Source organism: Phoxinus phoxinus, assembly GCF_949152265.1.
Source record: "Phoxinus phoxinus genome assembly, chromosome: 23".
Taxonomy (NCBI): Eukaryota; Metazoa; Chordata; class Actinopteri; order Cypriniformes; family Leuciscidae; genus Phoxinus; species Phoxinus phoxinus.
This window is the reverse complement of record NC_136898.1, coordinates 6357425-6373678: the sequence shown is the minus strand read 5'-3', so window position 1 is coordinate 6373678 and position 16254 is coordinate 6357425. Positions and strand designations below refer to the sequence as shown.

Sequence of the window (16254 nt, the reverse complement as noted above, 5' to 3'; positions counted from 1 at the left end):
AGCAGTCTGTTGCCATATGATCAAATCTTTTCAGATTTAGCCTGATTCAATTCTTGCACAGGTGTGTTGTACAGAACTGACTTAAAAGAGTTCACCCCCCAAAAAAATGAAAATCCTGTCATAATTTACTCCCCCTCAAATTTTCCAACCCTGTATGAGTTTCTTTCTTCTGCTGAACACAAAAGAAGATATTTTGAACTTGAATTACCAAATCTGTTTTTCCCATAAAATGAAAGTCAATGGATATTTTCCCCAATGGAAGTCAACTGTTTGGTTACCCATACAGGTTTGAAACAACTTGAGGGTGAGTAAATGACAGAATATTTTGGGTGAACTATTCCTTTGACTATTTTTTGAAAGCTACATAAATGCAGTTTAATAATTATTCTAAATATATTTTAAATAAAAGTAATAAAGAAAAAATGTGGTACCATTTTTAATTTACACTCATCCATTACACTGGCACGTTGAATGTCCCCCCACTACAACAAAAATAAAAGTCACCACACTGTGGCAGCAGAGAAGAAAAATACCCTCAACAAAAAGCCCATTCAGAGATCGAGAGTTGAGAGCAACAAAGAAAGAGAGAGAGAGACTCAGTGTAAAACTGTTTTGAACGTTTTTCCAAAAGTGACCATGTCACTCCCTCTTTGTATTGAAGATAAACCCCCATTTTCACAGAGATCCAGACACCACCAGACCAAATCAAATGATTTCATGAAGATTTTAAACTAACCCAAGTCACAGTCAACATATGTCTCAGGGGCACGCTGAGGGCCAGCACTTCAACAAGCCTGAAACACATCTGCACTGCAGTATTAGAGTCATTTGAGCGTGAGGGAGTGCTTCAGGCTCCTCGGGATCTGACTGCAGCTCCAGGACTCCAGACCTGCTCCGACCTGGATGGATCACAGGCTAAAGAGGCTGCAGAGTAAATCATCTCCACCAAAGTTGGATGTCTTGCCTTGAGGGTTTGCTGGGAAGTGCCATTGACTTGTCTGTTATCGACCTGGAATAATGTCCATGGACTGGCGTGGAGGTGACCGGCTGCTCATTGGCTTGTTTGTGATGCTCATCCTGAGGCTCAGCTGCTGTGCTGGACAGAGCTATGAACGCTGGGAGGCTGGGTCCTCGTGCTATGGAGGGTTTGACCTCTATTTTGTGCTGGACAAGTGAGTGTTTCCATTTCCATACGCTTTTGAGAGTGTCTTTGTAATGGCACCTGAGAATCTGATGCTGTATGGATGTTAATTCAACATCCATACAGACAACCAAAGGTCAAGCAGGCAATCATAGTTATTATGTCTCTAAAGAGACTCATCAGCAAGCATTTCAGAAGCATTAAGCATCATTACAGTCTCACATTTTAGGTTTGAATGTGCCTATGTTTATGGCATAAACCTCCTGTGTTCTGAAGGCCTTTGAAATGTATAATTTACCTGGAATTGATATTCTGTGCAGCATATCGGAGACATTTAAGATGGTCAGCTCCAGTATATCCTCTGAAGTTTTGAGGAAGCATGAAAACAAATGGTCAAAAGCATATCACGTGCAGATAAAATCCTCAAACACAAAATTGCACTGCAGAACTGGCTGTTGTATTATATTTTAATAGCTTTGTGGATGCATAACCATTTACCATAAAAACAGTTATGAGGACAACAACCCCCCTGAAGACAGAGCTTGGAAAAGACATCAAAACAACAGAAGATCTGAACTGATTATTGAAAAAGACGCTATAAAAGATTTTCAAAATGTATTGATGTTTGTGGGATATTTTGGTTGTGAAGGATTATTTTCCTTTGTCTAGCTCTCCTGCCGGTTTGCCCTCAGTTTGTTTATGATGTTTAATATATTCAGTTTCAGTCTGAAGTCACTTTTTCAGGGTCTTTATTTAATAGGAAAGCCTAGATTGATGCAGGTGTCGCGAGGTGAGGGCGAGTGGAGCGTTTAGGGCTGTTTGGGTTCCTCATGTGCTGAACCTTTTCACCAGCAGGGCCAGATGTTCCAAAGCCTCAGAGCTGTCTTGAACCAGAGTTCGCATCTGAGCACAAATGATATGGAGATGAGAAAGAGACCGAGGGGAGGGAGAGACGGAGAAAGTATGCCATTGTTTAGTCATGCCAGTAACATTCTTCCTTTAAAAAGCAAAGATAAACTCAGAGAAAAGATGTGAAAAACACACACACTGTGATGAATATAGAGTGCATTAGGCAAATATAACATGCATGAAAATATTTGGATTTCTCTTTGGAGGCAGAATAATACAATGCCTTCATTGTGCAGGACAACAGCCTAGATTTTGGGAAAAGTCTTTTCAGTGATGGTTATAGGTTCTTATTTGATGAGGTCATAGCGAAGTGTTGGCGTACACTGCGAGTTTCATTTTCCTGTTGGAACAGTGCAGATGCACAATGGCAATGCTGATAAGGTCTGTCTTGTTCTTTTTTATTATAATATCCCAACCTCCAACTCAAAGTCTCTCTAGGTATGCATATTATTCACTGTAAAAAATTATATGATCAATAAGTTATGACAACATATGTTTTTATATTGCTTTAACTCATCAAAATAAGTTAAGCAATTTTCTACCTTTTTCAAGATTCAACTAATTTTTTAAGTCAGTTTAATGTAATTTAAGTTGAAATGACTTAAACATTCAAGTTGATTGTACTTAAAATTTAAGACAGAAACTTTTTTTACAGTGTTGACATCCTTTTGTCTCCTAGTTGAGTCTGCTTTTGTATACTGAATATTTCAGCAAATGTAAGAACGGAATTATTAGTATGTTTTTCTTCCATACTTATGTAGTTCTTGATAAACAAAATGTGAATTTTTGGTGTAGGTAGGGTTTACTTTGAAAAATATTTCACTCAGAAACTGCTAGGAAGTTTCAGTTAATGGCACTAAATTAAAAATAATTTAAAGCAGAAAGACAAAAAGTAGCCTACTTTCTTGTAAAACTTCCTCCAAACTTTGACCTTCGAAACAATAATTTTTCACAGTGTAAGTGGTGATTATTTTTCTCTCTTTCAAAACCTGCAAAATTCTTCATCTTCCCAAGTATGGATCTGGGAGTCTTAATTTCGAAACCTTTCAAGACAGCATAAAGAGTCTTCTTTAGCTCTCATTACTCAGTGTCTTGGCCTTGGTTTGAGTCTCAAGAATGTATGTCTTGGTCTAGGTCTCGGCTTATGGTCTCAGACAAGACCACAGTCAATTTCCAATGTCTTAAATGTGATAATGACCTCAACCACGGATCTGCAAGTGGTTAAGCGTTCGAAATATATTCAGAATTTTCTCTTTTTTAACTCATTAAAATTGACAGCCAGCTTTTTGGACCCTAACAGGATCTGGGCCTCAAAAGGTTCACTCTCACTTTCCTCGTGTCAAAATGTTCCAAATTTCAAATAACTACAGTTTGCAGTAATAATAAAAAAAAATATTCTCTACATATCTCATCTTCACTTCCTAATCTAGATGTCTAAAAAAACAGCCATTGTATATTACAAAAATTGTTGGCTCTTTTACAAATTGCTTTAGTAAGTTATTTTGGATAAAAACAGCTGCTAAATGCATAAATGTACAGTAAATGTGCTCTGTGTCTCAAACTTAAAGTTTTGGCCTGGATCTGTGTCTTGGCTTATGGTTTCAGACAAAACCACAACTTATTTCCAAAGCATTAAAGGTGATAGTGACCTCAACCACAGGTCAGTGCGGTATTGCAGAGAATTTGAAAAAGCAGTGTTTCATATGAATACTACAATAAATTCATCTTTTTTTTTTTCTTCAGTTCGCTAAAATGCTTGGCCTTGCATGGTTCTTGTCTTTTTCTGAATTTATGCTTTGATGAGTTTAGTCTTGGGTCTTGAATGGTCTGGTATTGGCTCCAATTCCATATCTTCACACCCAAAAAAAGAAATATATATAATTATAAACTATCGAAAACTGTAAAAGAATCCGAGACAATAATAGACTGTCCACATTAAAAAAGAAAATGTGCATCACCATCTGTTGAATTGATCAAGACTGAATTAGCAGCACTGGTGTGTTTGTGGGGGTGGATGTGCACAGAGGAAAGCTTATGCTGACTTTGGAAGGCTTTGACGTCGCTTACGTAAGCTTAGCATTCTTTTTTGATTTGTCTCCACCACAATTGCCCGGCCAGATGAGCTATTACACAAGCTGAGCCATTAAAGAAGCCCACTTAACAAGAAGTTAGCGTCTAGATGCTCGGATATCATTCTCTGTGTCAGACGCTTTTAAAAACTACTTTTTAAGACAGTTGGACAGGGACACGCTGCCATGCAAATCTGTAATGAATATTGAGATAATCCTTAAATAGGATATCAGGAGTGTGTAATTTCAGGGGGAAATCACCCTGACCATGCAGCCTAAATCCTATAGTGGGTTTAATCCATCATGTGAACTTCTAAACGGTTTCCAGAGAGTTGGGTGTTTCTCAGTATGCTACTTTGGCAGATGATGTAATGTCTCAGACAGCAGTCATACACGTCACACCTTCTACTGTAAGACAATTGATGCAGACTTATCTCCTCTGGTCTTGCAATGCTCTCTGCCTCTGCAATACCGACATGCCCTCTTGCATTTGCCTTTGCAAGTGGTATTTGTCCAGGGAAAAAAAGACAAAGCACACTTTTTTTTTAAGCAAAACAGTTTAGAAAAGATTTTTGTCTCAAGAAAATATAAAATACTACAAAAGAGGTGCTGACACCATACTACTGTACGTCCAATAAAACTAAAACACGAGTCACGATGTGAAGACATTAGTTGTTCACAAAACTTATAGCTCCCTCCAGTCAACAGACACGAACACAAGGCGTTCTTCTTTACGGGCATTTATTAGTCAAACATCCTCGATGCCATCAAACATGCCGTGAGAACTAAATAAAAACAAACTCACATAAGTTACAGAAATAAGAATATTCTCACAGAGAATAGCACATTAATAAATAAACACAACGTTAGATTGACTGTTAATTAACTGTCACACAGTTATGCTTTACATTGATAATTACACATTAAAAGAACAATGTATACCTCATTGGCCGCGTTAACTCCAGGGAGTGTAAAACAGGTAACAAAGGCAACTTCTCTTCCGTGTGTCTCTCAGTGAACTTACAAATGTAATGATATTACCAATATCAAACTTTACGAGCCGCAGTTAGCTCGGCAGGCTACATTCTCCGATGCTGGTGTAACATCAATAAACGTCTGAACCAACCAAACCTCAGAACAATAGTTCCGCTATATAAGCCTACATAAACAAGTCAGCGTGTACACATATTTCAAAGTAAAAGAAATGCAGATAAATATAAATATATTATGATGTATTTAAACGTGGTTACTTATTAAATTAAAACTATTCTTTTATGGAACTTAAATTATGCAACTGTCTCTGCTGGCAGCTACACTCCCACCAAATCACTGGTGATTTCTTATTAACTTAATAAACATAAGATTTGAACTTAAAATTATGAGACTTGTTTTAAGTGAGGTAGCAACAACCAAGACTGCATTAATCAGCTTCAAGCAGGGTTACCGTCTTGTGAATAGGCCGTTCTAGGTAAGTCTGCTTTGTGAGCCGCTTTCCTTGGTCATCCAGTGCTGATTCACTGATCAGCAATCGCAGCTTTCTCACATGTCCATCTTCACCAGGATACACTTCAGTGACTTTGGCGAGTTTCCACTCATTTCGTGGTGCATTGTCATCTTGCACAATCACTATATCGTTGACCTGTGCATTTCTGCGGGTTTTGTGCCATTTTTGTCTCTCTTGAAGATTTAACATGTACTCCTTTTTCCACCTAGACCAAAACTCATTGGCTAAGTGCTGAACTTTACGCCATCTTTTGCGAAGATAAAGGTCTTCTTTCACGAAGTCTCCAGGTGGTGGCAAGACTATGGAAGACTTCATCGTCAAAATGTGATTAGGCGTAAGAGGCTGTGGCCCAGCTGGATCACTCAGCAAATGTGCTGTTAAAGGTCGGCTGTTTATAATTGTCATTACTTCGTAAAGGTAAGTTCTCAAAGATGAACTGTCAAGTCTTTGGGATGCCTGATCTAGAATGGACGTCAACACACTTCGTATTGTCCTGATCTGCCTTTCCCAGGCTCCGCCCATGTGGCTCGCAGATGGAGGATTCATGACAAACTCACAGCCCAATTTCTTAAGGCATTCCTGATCCATCTCTTTAACCGCTTCCAGGAACTCACGTCTTGCGCCAACAAAGTTGGTGCCCTGGTCAGAACGAAGTTGTCGAACATTACCACGCAGAGCAATGAGAGCACGAAGAGCATTGATAAAAGCATCGGTCGTCATATCATCAAGCACTTCTAGGTGCACAGCACGAGAACACAGACAAGTGAATAGCAGGCCATAACGCTTCACTTCCCTCCTTCCATCTTTAACGTAGAATGGCCCGAAACAATCCATCCCACAATATGTAAAGGGGGGCGTTGTCTCCATACGTTCACGAGGTAAGTCTGCCATTCTTTGTTCCTCTGTACACCTTCTGAACTTTCGACACTTGACACACTTGTAGATGTAGGACGAAACCGCATGACTGCATCCAAGTATCCAGATCCCGTTAGCCCTTAGCTCATTCATTGTAATGCCACGTCCTTGGTGTTGCACTCGCTCATGGTAGTGTGCAACCAGTAACTTTGTTATGTGACTGGTCTTTGGTAAGACTGCCGGGTGCCTGATGTGAGGGTGCAGAGCAGCATGCTCTAATCGTCCTCCCACCCTGAGGATGCCTTGTCCATCCACAAAAGGATTTAGCCTTTGCAGGTTGCCTTTGGTTATTTCCTCCTTGCACTGAAGACTTTGAATCTCCACAGAGAAGTTATTCTTCTGGACGATGCTTATGATGGTAAGTTCTGCATCTTCTCTCTCTTCCAGGCTGCTGGCTTCGTTGGTTCTTGATGTCAACCCTTTGAACTCTTTGACACATCGCTTAAGTCTAGCAATGGCTTTGACCAACCTCGTCCAGCTGGAGAACTTGAGAAAGCGTTTAAGCAGTGAATCTTCTGTTGTCGATGTCTTATGCACAAAGACCTTACGAACTTCTGGGTCTTCAACTGCAATGTCTCCCACCTTACTATCTCCACTGGGAAGCTCTTCACACCAAAGAAAATCTGGACCGTTAAACCAGTTAGAAACTATGAGCTCTTTTGCCTTAAGGCCTCTTGACGCATGGTCAGCTGGATTTTCTTCCGATGACACGTATCTCCATTGACTTGGTTTGGTACTGTCCTTGATGCGCTGAATGCGGTTTGCCACAAAAACATGGAATCGTCTTGCATCATTGTTGACGTATCCAAGGACGACCTTGGAGTCAGTCCAGAAGAATTCCTGGACCTCTGCTATATCCAACTCCTTTCTGAGCAGATCACTTGTACGCACAGCAACAACAGCTGCTGAAAGCTCAAGTCTTGGAACAGTTGTGACTTTCGTAGGAGCCACTCTGGCTTTGCCCATCACCAAAGCACAGTGAGTTTGTCCTGATGTCCCGATCACTCTCAGGTAGCTGCACTCTCCATATCCTGTGATGCTAGCATCAGAGAAGTGATGGAGCTCATATTTCCGGTCTTCTGGAAAACTTGCTGGAAGGTAACATCTGTCTATCTTGAGATCACCTAGATTCTGTAGGTCCAAGAGCCAGGATTCCCATTGTGGTAGAAGATCATCTGACAGTGGTTCATCCCATCCGACTTTGTCCCGGCACATTTGTTGAAGCATCTGCTTTCCGACTAGAACGAACGGTGCTACAAAGCCAAGAGGGTCATAGACAGAGGCAACGGTCGATAACACTCCTCTTCTAGAGAACGGTTGTTCACTCACCACTATTCTGAATCTGAACTGATCTGAGGTAATGCACCAGTTAACCCCTAGGGCTCTCTCCATTTGGTACTCTCCCAAGGCTAGGTCTTGATGTATGGCTGTTTGAGCACACTCTTCTTTGGGAATTGATTCTAGCACCTCCTGGCTGTTAGAAACAAATTTATGGATGCGTAGCTTGCCATTGCTACAAAGCTGTCTTGCTTCACTGACTAGCTGCTTCGCTGCTTCTTCTGTTGACACACTGGTCAGTCCATCATCCACATAAAAGTTTCGTTCAATGAAGCGGATGGATGCTTCACTGAAACGACCTTGCCCTTGTGCAGCAATGTGTTTGAGGCCGTAGTTTGCACAGCCAGGTGACGAGGCTGCACCAAACAAGTGCACTTTCATCCGAAAGACGGATGGTTCGAAGTGGTAGTCCCCATTCTCCCACCAGAGAAACCTTAGATAGTCTTGGTCTTCTGCTCTTACGTGAAATTGATGAAACATGCGCTCTATGTCGCACATTATTGCTACTGGACCCTTACGGAAACGACAGAGAACACCTACCAACGTATTGGTCAGCTCTGGCCCAGTAAGCAGATGATCGTTCAATGACACGCCTTGAAACTTTGCTGAGCAGTCAAACACAACGCGTATCTTGCCTGGTTTTTGTGGGTGATACACCCCGTGATGAGGGATGTACCAAGCAGGGCTCTTGTTGATTTCTTCTTCAGGAACTTTCTCAGCATCTCCACGCGTCATTGTTTCGTTCATGAAGATTAAGTAGTCCTTGTGGTACTGTTTGTCTTTCTCAAATCTCTTTCTCAAACACGTAAGGCGATGAACAGCACATTTCCTGTTGTCTGGCAGACTCGGCCTGTCTTCTTTAAATGGCAAAGGCATTTCACAGTGACCGTCAGACTTGATCTTGATTCCTTCCTCCATTATTGAAATGAAGCGAAGATCTTCTTGTGAGAAGTGAGCATCCTCCACGCTTCTTTCATTAAAGTCTGACTCCAATATCCTCATAACATTTTGCGGAGTGACTAACTCCTTGACTTGTGTTCGACATATGTATCGGACTTCATTTGTCAAATTGGCAGACGACTGAAGGCATGGCATTACTTGTCTGACAATAGTCCTGTGGCTGCTTCCAATTGCATCTCCGTAGTCGACACAGGAACTACCAGGGCCAACAATACTCCAGCCGAGGTCTGTTTTTTGAGCAAAAGGCTCCTCGTCTCTGCCTGACACAACTTCTCTGGGTAACAAGGCTTGAGAACAATTGTAACCTATGAGCAGACCAACGTCACAGTCAATTAAAGGAGCAATCTCTTCTGCAAGATGCTCTAGATGAGGCCATGCTCTTGCTGTCTTGGGTGTGGGAATGTGACTAACATTGACAGGAATGAAGTCTCTTGAATAGGTTACCGGAAGAGTGATTTTCTTCGCTGAATAAAACCCTCTGATCTGCAACCCAGTTACCTTCTGACTTGGAATGACTGTACTTCTCGATGACAATGTTGAAAGTTTTAGTTGCACTGGTTCCTTCTGTGTGTCCAGAGCATCTGCCTTTTCTTTTAGGATAAAGGTGGTGTCACTTTGGTTATCCAGTAAAGCATATACGAGAACTTCATGCTCTGGGCTACATGTTGTTGACAACCACACTGGAATAACGGTGGACGTGTATGTTCCATTCATGTTTTGCACCACACGGTTAGAGGTGGCTTCCTTATAAGCTTCCTTTGACTGCTTAGAATCTGTCCTTTCCTTTGACCTCTCCTTCTCTTTGGCTTGGTTCCAACTCTCCTTTCTCTCGTCATCTCTGTGATCCTTCTTTCCGTCATCCCTGACCCGGTCTTCATGCAGACAGGTTGGGTGCTTCCTTTTACATGTGTCGCAGACACTCCTCCATTCACAGTTCTTAGAACGGTGCCCTGACTTCAAGCATCCAAAACACAGTCCTTTAGTTTGCACAAACTTGACTTTTTCTGAAATTGACTTTTCTTTGAACTTTCGACATGTTTGAATGCCATGGTACAACTTCTCACAAAAGACACATGTTTTTGGGTCTGGGTTTTCTTCTGAGCTGCTTGCCAGCACCTTTGCACCAACATTTCGAGGCTTTGGTGTCTTAACCTTTTCACTATCACCAGACTTCAAAGCATGAAGAGATGTCACAGGGTTGCATGCTATCTTGGCTTCTCTTGCAACAAACTGAACAAATTCGCTAAAGCTTGGAAAATCATGTGTTGATTCTTCAACCGTCAGGACCTTTCTGTTCCATCTGGCTATTAGCCAATCAGGAAGCTTGTTGAGCATTCTTTGGTTTTCACCGCAGTCATTTAGGACAGCAAGACTCTTGATCTGCAACATTGCTGCTTCACAGCTTCGTAGAAAATCTGAGAATTCTCTTAGTTCAATGCTGTCTTTGGGTCCTATTTTTGGCCATGAAGTTATCTTATCCCTGAAGGCCTTGGCAATCACAAAGGGGCTTCCATACCTTTCTTCCATGATGTCCAATGCTGAATAGTAGGCTGCATCTGTGCCTAGCAGGAAGTAACCTTCAATAGCTTTCTTTGCAGGTCCTCCAACATACTTGCGGAGGTAGTAGACCTTCTCATTCACTGGAATATTCTTTCTACCGATCAATGTCTCAAAGGACGTTTTCCAGTCTTTGTACCTTAGTGGATCTCCATTGAAAACAGAAGGCTCTGGTATTGGGAGATGGCTTGCGTTGATCGACTCTGTTATTGCTTTGGCAAGTGCTGTGGTGCTATCTTCTTGATGAGCAATGGCAGCAGGTTGCACACTTTCCACAGTCTGTCTCACCATAGCAGGTTGTACATGTGTGGCGTTTTGTGGTGTTGTCACATGATGCACAGAAAGACTTCTTTGGGTAGTTTTAGCTTCGGTTTTCACATGCGTACTGCTATGGAGCAACTCTGATATCTCTTCGTCCGAACCCACTTCCTGTTCGTAGACCTGTAGACGTGCTTTTGCAGCATTAATTTTTTTAACTGTCTCTAAGCGCTCTAACTGCCTGCGCTTCTCCTCTAATACATTTTTTCTTGCAGCATTTTCTTCTTCTTGTAGTGCAAGCCTCTTTCTGTTCTCAACTTCGAGGTTCCCAAGCTCTTGTTCCTTAAGTTCCATGTCCTCTAATACCTTTAATGTGGCTTGAGTGGCAGCTAGCTCTGCTGCAGCTTCCAGTTTCTTTGAAGAGGTCTGGCTTGATCGCTTTGAACTGGTGCTTGCAAACTTTGAACTTCGCGCACATACACTAGACCTTTTGGAGGTTGCACGTGTAAGCACTGAGCCAGTCTCAGTCCAGTATGCTCGTTCTTTGTGAGTGTCTGGTATCTTTTCTCTTAATTCAAGAGAATCCTCTGCATGTTCCAATAGCTTTCCTGAGACAGCATCACACGTGTCTACTCGGCGGCGCGTCTTGCCATCCGGAGTAGTGTGTTGGCGTAAATCTTGATAAGCTTGTTTTACACTTGTTGAAGCGTTACTGATCTTGGTTATGTAGGTTTGCAGGATTTCAGTGGAGGATGTTCCATCGATTGCTTTCCTAGTCTCTTTAGCAAGAACTTTCCATTTGTCATAAGAGGTAGTAAAGCGATGTTGAAGCTTTTTAGTTTGGCTGTCATACAGTTCTTGACCCTTTTCAGTAAGCTCTCGGGTTCTTTGGCTTCTTCTTAGACTTTCTTCTACAGCAGCTTGGGTCTCTACAGCTACCTCAGTCTCTTTTGATAGGTTTGCATCTATATCAAGGTCTTTAAACTGCTGCTGTAAACCTGTGGCTTCATTGTTAGCATCTAAGCCCTTTTCATTTGTCTCATACTCGTGCTCAGACATTTTTATCTTTTTTTTAATTGGCACCTTAACACCTTTTGTTTAGTAGCTAAAACTTAGTAGCTAAATAAAGTAGCTAAATAAAGTAAGTGACAAACCTAGCTTAATGTTACAGTAAGCTTTTGTTTAGATTGTAATTATGTACCTTAACTTTACCTTTAGATTTAACCAAGTATGTTTTTACAGTGCTAGAAACACTTTCCACAATGCAAATTAACTTATTTTCACTTAAAACAGAATAAACACTTCTCTTAACACCAAAATAATAAAATAAAATAAATGAAATATTATGATGGGCCCTTTAAATAATTATTTACCCTTCAAATAGCTTAGCAGTAAATAACTTGGTGAGTTGAGCAATCACTTCCACATGTAAACATGCACATCACAAATTAACATTTAACTTTTAGCACTTATAGAGCCCCTTTAGCAGTTGAAGGTTATTCCACTTCTTAATATTTAACTTGTTTTAAATATTCGACTTCTTGTAGGTTTAACCATGCAATGCTCCCGGGTTCTGATTGCCTCTTAATATGTTAACGTTGTATGCACAGTCTTATCTTTTGACGCTCACATTCAATGTAAACGTGCGTTCAGCTCCGTCGACGGACGGCAGGCGCGGATCATCATCTCCCCCACGTCTCCACCTCGTGTCGAGCAGGCTGAGTTCTCACTATAGCTCCCTCCAGTCAACAGACACGAACACAAGGCGTTCTTCTTTACGGGCATTTATTAGTCAAACATCCTCGATGCCATCAAACATGCCGTGAGAACTAAATAAAAACAAACTCACATAAGTTACAGAAATAAGAATATTCTCACAGAGAATAGCACATTAATAAATAAACACAACGTTAGATTGACTGTTAATTAACTGTCACACAGTTATGCTTTACATTGATAATTACACATTAAAAGAACAATGTATACCTCATTGGCCGCGTTAACTCCAGGGAGTGTAAAACAGGTAACAAAGGCAACTTCTCTTCCGTGTGTCTCTCAGTGAACTTACAAATGTAATGATATTACCAATATCAAACTTTACGAGCCGCAGTTAGCTCGGCAGGCTACATTCTCCGATGCTGGTGTAACATCAATAAACGTCTGAACCAACCAAACCTCAGAACAATAGTTCCGCTATATAAGCCTACATAAACAAGTCAGCGTGTACACATATTTCAAAGTAAAAGAAATGCAGATAAATATAAATATATTATGATGTATTTAAACGTGGTTACTTATTAAATTAAAACTATTCTTTTATGGAACTTAAATTATGCAACTGTCTCTGCTGGCAGCTACAAAACTCCTGCAGTATTTATTTGCAGATGCCTCTTAGCTTGATAGTTTATCTAATGAAATTCATTCGTTAATTTTGAGTGTCGCTTAAGTGCCCATATATTTGTATGACAAAAAAAAAAAAAAAAAATCCCATTGTTATTTTGTGCAATCCTAATACTGAACCCTTCATGCATAACATCTTCTCAGGTCTGGAAGTGTACAGCACCACTGGAATGAGATCTACTACTTTGTTGATCACCTTGCACACAAGTTCATCAGGTGACTCCAGCAGAAACTCAGCATGCTGTGTTTTATTCTTATTTTTGCTATCTCATTACCACAATATATTTATATAAAAAAACTGTTATGTAACCTAAAGTTTTAGGTAGTTGTTCTGTTCAAATTAAATTGTTGAAAGCCTGCACACTTTACTGTGGTGTGCAATTTTGAGTTGCCACTGTCCAAAAAATATAATATAATAAGGAATAATGACAGCTTGTATAACAATAGCTATACTGGAACTCCTAGTTGACCCTATTAATGTCAGCTAGTCGGCCACTACAGCATGATGGTCTGTGAATAAACAAATGACATTTTGCAATTCTTCTCTGTCTTCAGCCCCCAGCTCCGAATGTCATTTATAGTCTTTTCAACGGAGGGAAGGATCCTGATGAAACTTACAGAAGACAGGCAAGAATCATGCTGTGATTTCATACTGCCAACATCTCTAGCTGAAAAGCTTTTGACTTTGATATCTATGTACTTGCTGTGAGTCTGTCAGCTTTATTTGTGTTGATCCAACAAATCAAGAAGAGCTGGCAACATTCAAATCCATGCTGGTCCAGGCTTTATGCTGGTCACCGTTGGTTTGGCTCTGGTCTAGCTGGTAAAAAAAAAACAAAAAAGTACATTGACATGAATTGTATCTCTCTTTTTAAGTATTTATTTAAATAAAAGACAGTAAGCAAATATTGCATGATGTATAAATACTTGAATTGTCATGAAAACTCAAACTGCTACAAATCTTAATATTCAGGGATCTGATTCGTGCGGGGCTGGAGGAACTTCAGCATGTCTTACCAGGTGGAGATACCTTCATGCACAAAGGTTTTCAGAGGGTAAGAGGATATTGTAAAATACACTAAAGTACAAATCAGAACAAACATTAAACGCAGTTTATTAAAAAACATTGTGTGGTTTTCTAGGCAAGCGAGCAGATCTACTATGGAACAGGTGACGGTAAGTTACAAATCAAAATCCTCTGGTAACTGACCTTTTTTTTATTTAGTCAGTGGAAAGGTGAATTTATCTAAATTAGTGTCTCTGGAAAATAGTGATCTATGACATTGACATTGTATTATGTTGAATATCAAACTTTTTGTGTATACTTGTTAATGAGGGATTTGTGGACACAGTAATGTTTTTAGATTTGTGGAGTAAAATTTATAGTTTTTATTTTAATGATTAAAAAATACCCTAAAATTAGACCCTTGTGGTAAGGGTGGGAAAGGTGGTAAGGGTGGGGGTGTAGTGGGGTAAAATGGCCTCTTTGAATAATTGTACATTTTGTTCTATAACAACTAATTTAACAAATGTTTCTATTTATTTCCTATAATAACAAATTGGCTGATGCATCATCATCCTTCACATGCTAAACTTCTAGGTTACAGTTTAAAAGTTCTTAAGGGGGCATATTTCCCCATGTTACGGCTATATAGCCTACATTTTTAACGACGTTACAACAACCTTAAAAGTTAAACTAAGCCGATGTTTAAATTTAGCACATTTACGAAGTAGCCTACAGTAATTTCACTTGGAATCGACCAAAGCCCCACTAAACATTGGATGTCGGATAGACGTGCAGATCATGTCTATATTGGGTCCGTCGGTCCATGACCAATTCTGGACATCTATTCAACGTCCACTAGGTCCACAATTTGGACGTCCAACCATGACCCAACTTGGACGTCATATTGACATTCAACATTTGACCTTTGAAATGGGTCATTTTTTGGACGTCATTTGGACGTCTATGACAGGTGAAGGAAATTTACCTGATTAATATATAATATTTTTTATTTATAAATATCAACATTGTTGTTATCAACATGATTAATACATATGAATACAGATTATTAATAATTATTTAAGATTGTTTTCCAAAAACACAAATTTGTCTAAATTTGATGTTGAAAAGACATCCACAAACGACCACATTTGAACTATAAATAACCCTTACACGGATGTCAACATTAGGCGTGCGGTAGATGTAAAAAAAAGACGTCGTCTGGCGTTACAAAACAACCCCGTCAGTGGACCGAAACTGGACGTCCAAAAATGTCATAGAAAAGACGTCACTCCGACGCCACATTGCGCAGTGGGGCAGGAATGTCGCTCGCAAAAAGACTTTCATACATTTCTACATTTTTGACATTACTAATGTGTGTGACCGCACCAAAGTAGGCCTAGCCTGTTTAAAGATGTCACATTCGTTCGTTCTTTCGCCTGACGAGGTTTGTATCGGATGATGTAGGATAAATCGAAAAAATATAAGTAGCTAGGGTACTGGCATTATCATGTTATTCTGTTTATCCAACACAAAGAAAGTTTAAAACTTGTTAACGACAGTTGACGGTTAGCTAAATGCGCTACAGTTGCCAAAATACAATGGTTGCGCGAGACGAACCCCAAAGTACGATTGATTGCCCCCAGAAATTACTGTCAGAAATTCAAAAAGTAATTGAATAATTTGCTCTCTGAACCATTGAGGTTGTTCCCAGCAAACACATTTGTTTAGTGGCAACGTCTGTGGCACATAATTGCATTTATACTATATGGCAACGTCGCGGTCTGTCTACGTGCTCGCGCAACATTGTAACATCGTAGAATTGTAAAGACGCGACAGGACTGTAAAACGGTGAGCGACATTCAGCAACTGCGAGACGACGTTCTGACAATTTTTTTAATGCTAGATATAGATATCACCCATTTAGCATGTTATGTTTTATGGTTAATCATTATTATTATGTATAGGCCTAACAGTAAATTAATTATAATCAAGACCTGCAAGTGTATACTTGTAAAAATGACATAGAAGTTTAGCTAATTCAATTTTATGAAAAATGCATATGATAATCAAATTGCACTTCCAAAAGTCATATATTTGTGGGGGGAAAAAGAAGAAAAAAATAAATATACGAATATACAAAATTATTTTAAGTATAATAAATAAAACAAAAAGCAAAGGCAGATCAGAACATTTAATA

At 39.9% G+C, this 16254-nt stretch overlaps 2 protein-coding genes across 3 annotated transcripts in view; one reads left to right on the top strand and one right to left on the bottom strand.

The window, feature by feature from the left end:
* The first annotated feature begins 641 nt into the window (after positions 1-641).
* antxr1b (ANTXR cell adhesion molecule 1b) overlaps positions 642-16254 on the top strand; it is a 40069-nt gene continuing 24456 nt past the window's right edge. Inside the window, exons 1-5 of one of the 2 annotated variants that reach the window (XM_079599936.1) lie at positions 642-1172; positions 13196-13267; positions 13607-13678; positions 14025-14106; positions 14194-14227. In XM_079599936.1, coding sequence (XP_079456062.1) covers positions 1018-1172; positions 13196-13267; positions 13607-13678; positions 14025-14106; positions 14194-14227 — 415 coding nt within the window. In that variant the 5' untranslated portion in view covers positions 642-1017. The remainder of the gene's footprint in view (positions 1173-13195; positions 13268-13606; positions 13679-14024; positions 14107-14193; positions 14228-16254) is intronic. The other variant, XM_079599935.1, reaches the window with a different exon arrangement.
* LOC306991759 (uncharacterized protein) lies at positions 4844-12805 on the bottom strand. The gene is made up of 2 exons (XM_079599900.1): positions 12638-12805; positions 4844-12480 (listed from the first exon to the last, which is right to left on the bottom strand). Exon 2 carries the CDS (start codon positions 11708-11710, stop codon positions 5540-5542), a length of 6171 nt encoding a protein of 2056 aa, XP_079456026.1. The 5' UTR covers positions 11711-12480; positions 12638-12805; the 3' UTR covers positions 4844-5539.

Excerpts from the sequence above, each read along its gene's own strand:
- LOC306991759 (XM_079599900.1), bottom strand. The coding sequence starts at position 11,710 with ATGTCTGAGCACGAGTATGAGACAAATGAAAAGGGCTTAGATGCTAAC.